Here is a 14,418-nt window from a genome sequence, read left to right as displayed (position 1 = left end):
AGGTATGGTTGGCCAGTAGAAGGTTTGCCCTCCCAATGCGTGTGTGGCTCTTCCTATGACGTCGATCACGCCATGGTGTGCAAGAAATGGGGCTTCATATGCATGATGCATGACGAAGTAAGGGACCTCACAGCAAATATATTGAAGGAAATCTGCCGGGATGTCATGGTAGAACCGACCCTCCTTCCTTTGGACGGTGAGATCTTCCAACACAGGACTTCAAACACATCTAACGAGGCCCGTGTTGACGTCAGTGCTCGAGGATTCTGGACGCGGGACAGCGAGCTTTCTTCGACATCAGAATTTTTGATCCCATGGCCGCATGTCACCGTAACCTAGCTCTCGATGCTGCACATAGGAGGAACGAGAACGACAAGATAAGGGCATAAGGGGAGAGAATTCAAAACGTTGATCAAGGCAGCTTCACCCCTCTAGTGTTCACAACCTCTGGTGGGATGGGACCAAGTGCAAGATGTTCTACGCCAGACTCCCAGACTCGCGGAGGTGATCTCCGAACAGAAGCAGCAGCTCAGAAGTTATGTTACAGCCTTTATGAGATGTCGACTGTCCTTCTCTCTCCTTCGCACCCTTTCACACCCATCCCAGCACTTCCATGTGCCTATCCAACTTCGTCTTGAAGCTCCCTAGCGTCCCCGATCCTACTATAGCACTCGGTAGCCTATTCCACATATCCACAACTCTATTACCAAACCAGTGCTTGCCTATATCCTTTCTGAATCGGATTTATCTAATTTAAAGCCATTTGTTCTAGTTATTTCGTTATTACTGAGCTTCAGAACATCTTCCATTTTACCCTTGTTAATCCCACTTACCCACTTGTACACCTCTATCATATCTCCCCTAACTCTACGCCTCTCTAATGAATGTAAGCCTAAGCTTTTCAGTCTTTCTTCATATGGAAGGTTTCTAATATTATGGATCATTTTTGTCATTCTTCTTTGTACTTTCTCCAAAGAATCTATGTCCATTCTATAATAAGGACACCAGAACTGAACCGCAATGCCGACAACAGCTGCAGATATTGACTATGAGGCTACAGTCACTGAATGCCGCATAGATCTGAGGCTCATCTAATTCAACACTGATAGGATAGCTGCTTGTGTATTAGGATATTTAATATTAAGGTAATAAAATGGCAGCGAAGGTGTGGCTATTGGGGGAGGCTGGAGGCCACGTTCGTTGTAATGTCATTTAGAAAGTAGCAATACGATTAGTACATGCAGTAGTAGTGAAGAGCCATATCTGAAAAACTGGTCATTGATTCTTTTATAATTTTCAAAGATGAAGGGCACTGGTACCATTGATAGATAAATAGATTACTTTTGGATTTTGATAGATAATATAGATGTGTATTCAGTAAAATCGTAGTACAAGATTACACTGATTTACATCGATGTGCAGGATCGCAAACATTGATTCGACGAAATAGCCAAAAGAACCATCGTATATGTGTTTAATTTTTACTTTTCTCTGATTTGGCGATGGTTTGTCACTATGTAGGACAAACTCACGGCTTCTTGTTTTATGTACAAACATAAATATTAGTGTTTAAGGATTTAGTTTAGATACAGATTGAAAGTTATAACAGTAAGTCTAAAGCTAGAGACAGAAGCCTATTTGTGCATTTCCTATTTTTTGAGTAAGAGTTGAAGCCTATTGGCATATTTAGGCCTATGTTAAAGTAGGAGCTGAAGCCTGTTGATATATTTAGGCCTATGTTAAAGTAAGAGTTGAAGCCTATTGGTATATTTAGGCCTATGTTAAAGTAAGAGTTGAAGCCTGTTGGTATATTTAGGCCTATGGTAAAGTAAAACAAGCTTATCATTGTTCAGTTTATAATTTAAAAACAAAAGCCTATACGTATCCATATTTTGAAGAAAGGATTGAAACCTTTTAGAAAGTTCAATCTTCAATTTAAGACTTAAAGCTTATATCACTTTTGTCAACATTTCGTTTTAAGGAAGGACAAGAACCCTGCGGCCAGCCTTGGTTTTAAAAGCTCTAACAAAGAACCTCCTTTAATTTACTCAAGTTTAGTAACCTTTTAGATTTTTGGCGCGTTGGCCCTGATGTTAGCGGAGGTAAAAAAACAGGGTTGGCCGGCGGGTGGGTGTGAGCTGATGGTGGTGGCGTTGGAGGGCGAGTGTTGGACCAGCACACACAGCTCAGGGTATGATGACATCTTTACTAGCTGGCTGGTTACCTCCCCTTCAACCGCCACCACAACATCGTACAGGAGAAAAATCGAATGTAGGAAAAGTAATCGCTAACCTAACTTCACTTAATCTAACCTACTCTAGCCTATCCTAACTTAACCTAATCTAACATAATTTAACGTAACCTAACCTTTACGTAACCTAAGCTAACCTAACCTAACTAAACCAATCATACAATAGGTTAATTAGACTATACGCTGTGTCTCTATTTTATGACTCTTTCTTTAGCTAAAATTTTGACTTTTTTGTGAAACTTTTATATACCGTTAACAATCCTACTAGCAGAATGTTTCTCAGTGAAGTAAATCAACACCACCAATATTTCACACCGGGTACAGATCCCATTGAAAACACTACTGGAATATTTTACACTGGTTGGAATCTTGCTCGAAAATTTTCTGCAAACCAAAATTATTTCATGTTTAGGTTCGTAAGGTATTTTTTGTATAGGTTGTATTTTGTTATATTTTGTTCTATGGCTTTTGGCTACTTTTGGCTGTGTTGAATACGTATACATGCTTAGCCACACCTATACATACTCGCTGTTCATATATTACCGCGCCTATACATACTCGCTATAACAAGCAGCGTGCCATAGCAGTGTGATGTGGTGGGTATGTGGTGGGCGGGTAGGCAGGTCAGCAGGAGACAGCAGTTGAGCAGCAGCACGAGCTAGGGAAGGAGGTGAAGTATATATCCTTATATGTGGTCATGAACAAGAACTTTCGAGAAGGCGGGCAGGAAGAGCAGGAGGGACTCTCAGCTGGGCGGGTCCTTGGGGGCACCTGAGGCATCACTCCGAGCCCTACACACTCCCCGCCCTCCCTCACCCCACCACCACTACCTACCACCCTTCCTTGTGACGTGAGACGAGCGTATCCTGAAACGTACTCGTTAGGACAATCGAAAAGTGAGGTTTAATGAGGAAAATAGACGAGATGAGTTATGAGTTGGTGCGTGTCCTTGTTGTGGTGTGTGGGGGATGTGTGTGTGTGTGTGGGGGATGTGTGTGTGTGTGTGTGTGGTGGGCGAGGCTGAGGGAGGGCAGGTGATGGAGCCACTAATCCCAGTCTCGTATCGAAACTTCTTGGCCGTGTCCTCTCGGTCATACTGTCCCAGGGTGTACAACATCATGCAATATTTACATTTCCTATACCTTCAAACACGCAGTTGAATCCAAATATAAGCAGGAGTGATTGGTAGGTTGGGCGGGGTGGAGCAGGATACCTTCCTCCTCCCTCTCCCGTCCCCGCCCCCCTCCCGGCCATGTGCCCGCCCACTGGCCCTATGGTGGTGGTAGTGGAGGGCAGCGGCAGGTAGAGTCAGTCAGTGAGTTGCAGCCGTGCCACTAGGACGTACGCTTCACCCAGCTTCCCCCTCCACTCCATGCGTGCCAAGGTACAGTGCCTCCCAACTCTTAACTTACCCCTCACCGTCAGGCAGTGATGACGGCAAGTTCCTCCTTACCTTACTTGCCTCCCCTACTGTTACCAACCAGTCTTTAGTATACTGTACACACACGCCCTCATTTAACTCCGTCTACCACAACTTGTGTTATTTCCTGCCATTACTTCGCGTTATTTTAGTGAGTTGCTGTGTCATGAGAGCCGACAAGAGGGCGGGGACTGCTCTCTGTGTTTGCCTTGTGGCGTCGTATTGGCGCATGCCCGAGTAAAGACTAACGTTGACACTGTTACCCAGGTGGTGCAGCTCAGCCGGGGCCACCTGTCACACCTCACCCACCTTCACCCCACCCTCCCTAACCCACCCCCCCTCACCCTCCTGCTGCTGCACCAAACCTGTTTCCCCTCACCAAATGTCTTGTTATTGTGTGCTGCTGCCTGTGTCACCTGTATTGTAGTGCATGATTTTTATCCTCCCTACAACACGTGTTCTCTAGCACCTGTCCTGTAGTCTTGCAACACCTGTTCTCTAGCTCGTGTCCTGTAGTCTTGCAACACCTGTTCTCTAGCACGTGTCCTGTAGTCTTGCAACACCTGTTCTCTAGCTCGTGTCCTGTAGTCTTGCAACACCTGTTCTCTAGCACGTGTCCTGTAGTCTTGCATCACCTGTTCTCTAGCTCGTGTCCTGTAGTCTTGCATCACCTGTTCTCTAGCACGTGTCCTGTAGTCTTGCAACACCTCTTCTCTAGCACGTGTCCTGTAGTCTTGCAACACCTGTTCTCTAGCACGTGTCCTGTAGTCTTGCAACACCTGTTCTCTAGCACGTGTCCTGTAGTCTTGCATCACCTGTTCTCTAGCACGTGTCCTGTAGTCTTGCAACACCTCTTCTCTAGCACGTGTCCTGTAGTCTTGCAACACCTCTTCTCTAGCTCGTGTCCTGTAGTCTTGCAACACCTGTTCTCTAGCTCGTGTCCTGTAGTCTTGCAACACCTCTTCTCTAGCACGTGTCCTGTAGTCTTGCAACACCTCTTCTCTAGCTCGTGTCCTGTAGTCTTGCAACACCTCTTCTCTAGCACGTGTCCTGTAGTCTTGCAACACCTCTTCTCTAGCACCTGTCCTATAGTCTTGCAACACCTGTTCTCTAGCACGTGTCCTATAATCTTGCAACACCTCTTCTCTAGCACGTATCCTGTAGTCTTGCAACACCTCTTCTAGCATCGTGTCCTGTAGTCTTGCAACACCTCTTCTCTAGCACGTGTCCTGTAGTCTTGCAACACCTCTTCTCTAGCACCTGTCCTATAGTCTTGCAACACCTGTTCTCTAGCACGTGTCCTATAATCTTGCAACACCTCTTCTCTAGCACGTATCCTGTAGTCTTGCAACACCTGTTCTCTAGCACCTGTCCTGTATCCCTGTATCACGTACCCTGTATTCTACCTGTATCACCCTGGTTGATAATGGTTATTTTGGTTGATTATCTTTATTTTGGGTGTTTGTATACCTTCACCGTCTATGTACAGTATATGGTGTGTATACCTGCACTGCCTAGCGACATGGTGAATCATTTTGAACTTATATGACTATTTAACTGAATATCTATCTATCTCTCTATCTATCTCTCTATCTATCTAGCTATCTATCTAGCTATCTATCTTTGGGGCGAGTGTTATGGATGGTCAGTTGATGTTTACCTTTCGTCTGTTCGCTCACCTGCCTTCAGTCTCCTACCTGTACACCCTCACCTAACACACCTGTACACTTAACACATATGCATCTACTACACCTACACACCTACATCTACACACCTCCACACCTACACTTCCACACCTACACACCTCCACACCTACACCTACACACCTCCACACCTACACCTACTACACAGCTACATTTACTACACCTACACACCTCCACACCTACACCTACTACACCTACACACCTCCACCTACACCTACTACACCTACACACTTGTACAACCACCATATCAGGTTTCGCGGGGATAACCACACGAAAAACAAGACAAGTCCACCACACTCACCACACCTGCCACCACAACCTTTATTATTTACTATCATCACTTCCACAACCACAACAATCATCACCAGAATCACCACAATCTTTACTTTCATCACTTCCACAACAACAACAATCATCACCAGAATCACCACAATCTTTACTATCATCACTTCCACAACCACAACAATCATCACCAGAATCACCACAATCTTTACTATCATCACTTCCACAACCACAACAACCACCACCTCTTGATACACCAGCCACCGTCATCACCACAACAATAACAATCATCGCTAGTCTCACCACTACTACCACCATCACTGCTAGAATCGCGGCAACCACCACCACTACTACCACAATATCAAACAGTATCACCACCACCACCACACTCCCATATACCTACATGTGTCAGTGGGTGTGTCACTTACCTGAGGACACACACACACACACACACACGCACACACACACACACACACACACCTGTCAGGAAGAGGCAGTAAGTGTGACCAGCGGGTGTCGGGTGTTGCCAGCGAGAAGTAACTGTGTGTGTGTGTGTGTGTGTGTGTGTGTGTGTGTGTGTGCTGACCCAAACACACAATTTCAATCTGATGAACCAACAATGCACAAGCCACCCCCTCTTCCTCCTCCTGCTCCTTCTGCTAGTGTCGCTTCTGCTGATCTCTCTGCTGTTACTGCTGGTTCATCTTCATCTGCTTTTGTTGTTGAGTTGCTGTTATTTTCTGTTGTTTTCTGCTGTCCTCTCTGCTGTTAAATGCTGCTCGGTCTATTACTGTTGCTGCTTGCTGCTGCTGTTGAGATTCATATGTTAATACTACCCCCCACCCCCACCCCACTCCCCACACACATCCCAACACCCTCTCCCACCCCACACACCATCCCACCACCCACACACTCCCCACACCATCCCACCTCTCTCATACTCCAACACACCTCCATCTCCCCCACCCTCCACACCCCCCACCCCCCCCCACACCCCCCACTGCCCCCACACTGCCCCCCACACACACAAACAGGTCTTGGTCAGGTCGGGACAAAAACTAATGAAAGAACCAATGTAATGATTGTCTTTTGCCTTAAGCCAAACCTTTGTGTGTTGTGGTGCGTTCTGAAGGTTGTGGTGTTTGTGGTAGTATGTGGTGGTGGTAGGGGTAATGGTAGGTTGTGGTCGTGGTAAGGGTAGAAGTAGTGGTAATAGTGGTAGATGGTGGTGGTGGTGGTAGGGGTAGTAGTAGTAGTAGTGGTAGGTGGTGGTGATGGTGGTGGTGGTAGGGGTAGTATAGTAGTGGTAGGTGGTGGTAGGTTGTGTTGGTGGTAGTGGTGGTAGTGTGTGTGTGAGTATTGACGTACAGATTGTGAGACACCACCACCACCAGCCTTGTTATTCTCTCTCTCTCTCTCTCTCATTGTTATTTCTGTTGTCAGTATTATTCTTTGGTCATGCTTCCTGTTGATGTTATACTGTTGTTCTTATCTGTTATTTTTGTTCTTGTTCCTGTTGTCAACGGCGGGAAAGGTTGTCAACAATGAATTATTAGTTTCCGGAAATTTCGTAAAAAAATAGTTTTTAGTAATCTTTGCTAGGAATAAACATGGTCGAGTGTGTGAAGCCTGGTGATTTTGAGCAGCCAATCAGGGAAGAGTATTATCGGAATATTTACACGAGTGTCTGAAGCCTGTTAATTTTAAGCAGCCAATCAGGGAGTAGTATTAGCAATGTTTACATGAGTGTCTGAAGCCTGTTAATTTTAAGCAGCCAATCAGGGAGTAGTATTAGCAATGTTTACATGAGTGTCTGAAGCCTGTTAATTTTAAGCAGCCAATCAGGGAGTAGTGTCTGAAGTTGGGTAATTCTAAGCAGCCAATCAGCGAACAGTATTATCTGAGTGTTTGTTTACGTGAGTGTGATGATTTTTCTCTTTCTGTTTTCCGTGCTGTGCTGCGGTTATCAGACACAGAGGACGTGTGTATCTCTCGTCACTGTGGAAGGATCTCTCTCACACACACACATTCCTGACGTAAAGTGATATTGGAGGTTGTGAACTTGGTATATGGTAAGAGCTAATATGGCCGTCACATACAATCAGGTGTTAGGAAGGTTTCAAGAGGCTTACTATATATGGACTAGTCACCCTTCCTCTCGACACCTCACGAAGCACGGTGTTTATTTGACGTTTGTTATCAGTGTTTATCTTTATTCTTGATGTCATCTTTCCCTCAAAACTTTACATATTTCCATTAATAATAACTTGCTATATCGGACGTTTCCCCCCCCCCTTCTTCTCTCTTTCTCTACATCCCCTCCGTTCCTCTCTCCCCTCTCTCTCTCCACCTCCCCCACCTGACCCCCACCCCGCCCACTATCACGGTACTCCACCCCCGCGTACCCCTGGCGTCCTCCACCACCTCCTAGTTAAGCCTCTCTTGTTGTAATCTAGGTATGGTAGTTGTTTAGGTGAGGTGTTAGGTTAGGTGAGGTTAAGTTTGGTGACGTTAGGTTAGTTAGGTGAGGAACTACCTACCCTGGGGTGGTGTAAGGGCTTGGGATACCATATTGCACGAGGGGTATGGATTACAGGGTCTCTGGGGTAGGGTAGGATTAGGTAAGGTAAGGTAGGGTTAGGGTAGAGTTAGGGTTAGAATATAAGGTAGAGGCCAGATACCACCCACCCCCTACCCCTGAGTGAACATAAGGCAGGTTCCCTTATCTCTTAGGCCGAGGTTAACGAGCTAACATACACACCTCCCTCGTTGTTAACACTGATAAATTAACTCAAATTAACAAGGCTGTAGAATGTTTGTATGTCAGTTTCAGATTAAATAGGTTTAGGTTGTTATAATTCCTATCTTAATTGGGTGTGGTAGCATTGGCTCTCATTAGGCTTGTGGCTCTTTGAAATTGGGCCTTATAGTCCTCATGGGTTGATTGGAATTGGTTTTGGGTATGATATATTTGGTTTGGTTAGATTAGGTTAGGTTATATTAGTTTTAAGTTAAGTTAGGTCAGGTTAGGGTACTTTAGGATAGGTTAGGTTAGGTCAGGTAATTACATTGTCTATATAGCACAAAGAACCCATTAAACCAGTAACCTTCTATATTCCTTTGTGTTCGTTGTAGTTATAATGAAAAACTCCTGTCGGGGTGGGTGACGAGGGTGAGCAGCTCTGGGGTAGTAGTGGGACTTGTTATGAAGGACGACGTGAAACAGGACTTTTTTTTTATACTATGTCAGTGTCTTGTGGTCACCAGATGGACACGTCCAAACTTCCGGCGGCGCTGGTAAACTTCCGGCCTAGAGATGGTGTGAGTGAAGGGGTTTTGTTGGGAGTCGGATGAGGTTTAAAGACTTGGTACTGAATGTTTCAAGACCACGTGTAGTTGAAGCACATATATTTACAAGTTGTTCTTTTGGAAGTGGCTATGACTTGGTGTTCGATGCTTCAAGACTGTTAATTGAAGCACTGAAGTGTAAAACAACAATAACAGAGAGATAACACGATTTTGTCACCCGGAGGGCTCAGCTTTTAAGAGTAGGGCGAGTAGACGAGAGATAAATACGGGTAGACGAGAAATAAAGGCGAATAGACGAGAGAAAGGCGAGTAGACGAGAGAAATGCGAGTAGACGAGAGAAAGGCGAGTAGACGAGAAATAAAGGCTAGTAGACGAGAAATAAAGGTGAACAAGGAAAAATACACCATTAACTGATATTGTAAGAAATAATACCAGTAATACTTAATTCATACACCTAATGTCAGGTAACTGTTGTAGACGAGATCGGTGTGTCACATAAGAAAAGGTACGGTGTACTAATTTAACATCCTCTTGTTTACGTCGCGACACTCTGACATTTGGCGACGAATGTTAATCTGGCGTATCGTCTTTGTTATTGTACGCTGGAGGAGAATTGTTTTTGTTTTGTTGTTAGTAAGGCGTGATATTTCTCTGTGTATAATGTCGACTGACTCAATGTCTAGTGATGAAGGTTGCCAAGCGGCGTGAGGCATAGATTGGTAAACATTGAGAAGAAAGTTTGGGTATATAGTGTTGGACCTCCTCCTCCTACCCTCTCACTCTCTCTCCTTTGTTTGTGAGTTTGGTGACAAGTGAGGAGGAGTTGGTGATGGTGGTGTGAGGTTGGTGGTGACAAGTGGTGATGGTGTGGTGAGATTGATGGTGATAAGTGGGGAGGAGGAGGAGGAGATGCTGGTGTTTTGGTGGTGAGGGAAGGAAGAGGACTCAAGTGGAGCTCCTCAACACCACCACCTGATTCCTCCTGCTGAACCTTCACCTCTTATGTACATACCTGAAGAAGGCGGTGAAGAAGGTGAAGGGTGTTGATGCGGTAAAACTTGAGTGTGGCTCTTAAGGAATATTTTAATGGCCAGAAATAAAACAAACCTAAATGGGATGGTAAGTCAATATAGTTGTTTAGTCTTTTCTCTAAGGGTAATTATAAGTTTGGTGACCTGATTCACCTGTTCGGGTATAAGCTGGTCCATACGTACATTAAGCTGTGTTCAGTGTCAGCTTAGTGTGTGGACGTGTGTTGAACAACTTAAATCTGGGATCGATGGTGTAAATATATAAATAAAGTAAGTGGTAGGGGTGGTGGTAGTAAGTGGTTGGGGTGTTGGTGGTAGTAGTGGTAGTAAGTGGTTGGGGTGTTGGTGGTAGTAGTGGTAGTAAGTGGTTGGGGTGTTGGTGGTAGTAGTGGTAGTAAGTGGTTGGGGTGTTGGTGGTAGTAGTGGTAGTAAGTGGTTGGGGTGTTGGTGGTAGTAGTGGTAGTAAGTGGTTGGGGTGTTGGTGGTAGTAGTGGTAGTAGTAGTAGGGTGTTATAGTGGTAGTGATGGTGATAGATAGTAGTGGTGTTACTAGTGGCTGGTAGTGAGATGGTGGTGGTAGTGGTGGTGGCATCATGAGGACCCCAGATTCCCAGAGATTCATAAGGTAAAATTGTATCTCCTCAGTTAACCCATTGCCCACCACTCCTGGTCTGACTGTTGGTTGTATAGTCATATTTCTAGTACAGCATCAGGCAGCCAAAGACCTTATTACCCTGAGAAGTGACAATCCGAATCATTGAAAATATGAGGCATAATTTGAGGCCCTCCCAATATGGCTTCCAAATTGCTTTAAGACTCTAGCTTGGGGAACACCGTTGATCTTTGTTACGTAAGAGACCTTTAGTCCCAGACGGGCGTGACCAATCAAGTGCTACGGGACTACTGACGGTGACCCCGACGCTGGGTGGTGAGGGAGGACGCCTTGGTGAGTGAGTGAGTCAGACGGCGTTGAGTCAGTTCGCCCGCTCAGACAACCTGGTGAGCGGGTGTGGGCGTGGGTGTGGGCGTGCACCAGGTAGAGCTAGAGAGGCGCCGCCCATCTCACACGCCTTCAACAAGGTCATGCTTATTTTTGGTCTGGAGTTGCTGTGTGGAGGAAGATGACAGGGGGAAGTGGGTGTGTGTGTGTGTGTGTCCTGGTGGGGGTGGGTGGTGGTGTGTAGTGATGGGTGATGATGTGTAGTGATGGGTGATGATGTGTGGTGGTGTGTAGTGATGGGTGATGATGTGTAGTGATGGGTGATGATGTGTGGTGGTGTGTAGTGATGGGTGATGATGTGTGGTGGTGTGTAATAGTGGGTGTAGTTCTAGTATTCCCAGGCAGGTGATAGTGAGGATGGCATCAGGTGAGAGGTGACAGGCGTAGTGTTGACATACAGTAAACAGACGTACACGAGGTGGGGAGAGGGGAGGGGATAGGGGGTAGGGAGGGGATAGGGGGTAGGGAGGGGAGGAGGGGTAGGGAGGGGACGGGTGTCATCGTGGGCTTGACGGGAAGGTGAGAAGTACCTCATCATCCAGACCTTTTACCTTCCTCCCTTCCCTCTTTCTCCCTCCTTTCCCTACCTGCCTCCCTCCTTTCTCTCCCCCCTACCCTCCTTCCTATCTGTCTTGATCTATCTTCCCTCCCTACTCCTCCTCCCTCCCTTCTTGCTGTTCCTCCCTCACTCCCTCACCTACGCCCAGGGAGATAGGAGCCGTGTGTGGGCGTCAGGGAGATAACAGTATTGTATAAGGAGAGAAGGAAGCCGCCAGGTCATTATTGGTCGCTGGAAATCATTGAGAAGAATCTTGGAAACTCTGAACGTCTAAAGGAGGACCCCTATAGTAGTCTGGCGTTCCTTTATAAAACAGTACTTATCCTTTTGGAAATAATGAGAAACTTGTCCCATCTTTTTTGGGGGAAATGTTGAAAATTAATCCTATATGTTTTGAAATGATTAATTTTTTTTATTTGGAAGTCATGGAAAAGTCTTGTTATTTACATCTCACACACCTGTTTGTTTTAGTATGTTTGTGTTTTAGAGTTTGTAAGTTTGTATGTGTGTATTTTTGTGTGTAGCCTTAGAAATCAGTATCATGGTAACTTTAAACGTCTTCACACACACACACACACACACACGCACACACACACACACACACACACACACAAACCAAAAACAGTATCGTATCACCTTTGAACCTCGAAATGAATCCTTCCTGGCCCTCCTCACGGATAAATAGCCTGGAGGTGTGAGGTAGCGGGACCTTACCGGCTACCTCTCTCTCTCTCTCTCTCATCATTTCCTCTGGGAGTGACGAGTGTTTTGTGGTGGTGATCGTGGCTAATAATGGTGGTGATGGTGGTAGGGATGGATGATAGTGCAAGAGATGATGTTGATGATGATGATGATGATGATGGTGCAGATGGTGATAGTGGATTGGTGATGGATCTCGTGTCTGTGTGTGTGTCGAGTAGGTACACACACACGCACACACACACACACACACACACACACACACACACACACACACACACACACACATCTCCCGTTATTTCCATCCTCACCAGCACTGACCATCCCTACCACCACCAGCACCACCACCACCACTACCCCTACCACTACCCCTACCACCACCACTACCACTACCCCTACCACCACCACTGACCATCTGCAGTTTACTAAGTAGAATGTTGAAGCCCTAAACCTAAACCTAACCTAATCTAACCTAAACCTAACCTAAACCATGAGGATATAACACATAGGGTAGTTTAGGTTTTTCCCTGACGCTCTACTTGACTCCCAGGTACTGCCAGTCACCCTCAGTCATGTCCAGTCACTTTCATTTACCCCAAGAACTACCTCCAGTCATTTCTAGAACTCACCAGTCCACTTTCAGTCACCCCCATTCAATACCAGTCATCTCCAGTCACTTTCAGTCACCGTCAGAGCCCATCAGTCACTCTCAGAACTACTCAGTCACTTTCAGTCACCCCCGAGAACCTGTCATTCAATCTCAGTCATCTCCAGTCACTTCCAATCACCCTCAAAACCCATCAGTCAGTCCCAGAACCCACCAGTCATCTCCAGTCACCGTCAGAACCCACCAGTCATCTCCAGTCACCTCTCAGCCCCATTCTTTGCTCGCAGATGTTCGCTGATGGTGTCCAGTCATTCCCTCTCACTCACTCCTTTTTGGAACTTGACCCACTCCACTGTTGCTGTTCCCACTCCACCATCACCACTATTATTCCCACTCCACTGTTGCTGTTGTTCCCACTCCACTGTTACTGCTGTTCCCACTCCACTGTTGCTGTTGTTCCCACTCCACTGTTACTGCTGTTCCCACTCCACTATTACTGTTGTTGTCACTTCACTGTTACTGTTGTTCCCACTCCACTGTTACTGTTGTTCCCACTCCACCACCACCACTCTTGTTCCCTCTACAGTTCCTCATCAACACCATTGTTTCTTTCACTAGTACATACATACATACATACATACATACATACATACAAACACTTCGTCGTGGCTGTGTAATTAAATCGTTGAGTTGTGTACACGGAAGATGTCCAGTGTGTACGTGGGGGGGTTAATAAGCTTTCATAGTAATAACTGCAGTGGATTGATTACTGCGTACATATTGCGTATGATGGGGTATTACGCCCTCAGAGTAATAACTGCAGTGCGTACATATTGCGTATAAGATAGGATGACTGCGTAAATATTGCGTAACGTAGGGTAATATGACGCCATCAGACTAACAACTACAGTGGTTTAATTGTTGCGTATATATTGCGTAAGATTATAGCGTATACATGTCCTTAATTGGCTGAAGCATCGAGGTAACATTCTTGGGTTGGATTCTGTCAATTTGTCCTAATATATGTAAAAAAAAAATCGGAGTTTGTAAAAAAATGTCGTAAAGGTTTTTTTGTAAATAGGGTAACTGTTACACTTTAGAAATGGATCACGTATAACCTAACCTAACCTAACCTAACCTAACCTAACCTAACCTAACCTAACCTGAGTTTATTTCACCTGTTGAGTAGACACTTTAACGCTTATGTAGGGGATTATGGTGAATTTAGGTTAGGTTATAATGTTGGGTTATGTTAGGTTTGGTTTGGTTAGGTTTGGTTAGGTTAGGTTAGGTTAGGTTAAGTTTGGTATGGTTTTGTTAGGGTAGTGTAAGGTTACGTTAGATTATGTTAGGTTCGTTTAGCGTTAGGTTAGGGTAATTTAGCGTTTACTTAGGTTAGTTTAGGTTAGGTTAGGTTAGGTTAGGTTAGGTTAGCGTTAGGTTAGGTTAAGGTATCTAATCTGTGACGCGGGGCAACAGTGGGTAACCTAAGTTGTTACGTCACGGTGACTGGCTGACGGTCCTCACCAACAAGATATTAACTAATTCAGACGATC

The 14,418-nt window shown here is 45.4% G+C and overlaps 1 protein-coding gene across 4 annotated transcripts in view; it reads left to right on the top strand.

Annotated features, from left to right (window-relative positions):
- Positions 1-3,526: 3,526 nt before the first annotated feature.
- LOC121868365 (outer dense fiber protein 3-like) overlaps positions 3,527-14,418 on the top strand; it is a 41,924-nt gene continuing 31,032 nt past the window's right edge. For all 4 annotated transcript variants that reach the window (XM_042368896.1, XM_042368897.1, XM_042368894.1 and 1 more), the window contains exon 1: positions 3,527-3,635. In XM_042368896.1, coding sequence (XP_042224830.1) covers positions 3,624-3,635 — 12 coding nt within the window. In that variant the 5' untranslated portion in view covers positions 3,527-3,623. The remainder of the gene's footprint in view (positions 3,636-14,418) is intronic.

Source organism: Homarus americanus, unplaced genomic scaffold (genome assembly GCF_018991925.1).
Source record: "Homarus americanus isolate GMGI-L3 unplaced genomic scaffold, GMGI_Hamer_2.0 scaffold19318, whole genome shotgun sequence".
Taxonomy (NCBI): Eukaryota; Metazoa; Arthropoda; class Malacostraca; order Decapoda; family Nephropidae; genus Homarus; species Homarus americanus.
Note: the sequence above shows the minus strand (reverse complement) of the source record. Positions and strands in the feature narration are given on the sequence as shown.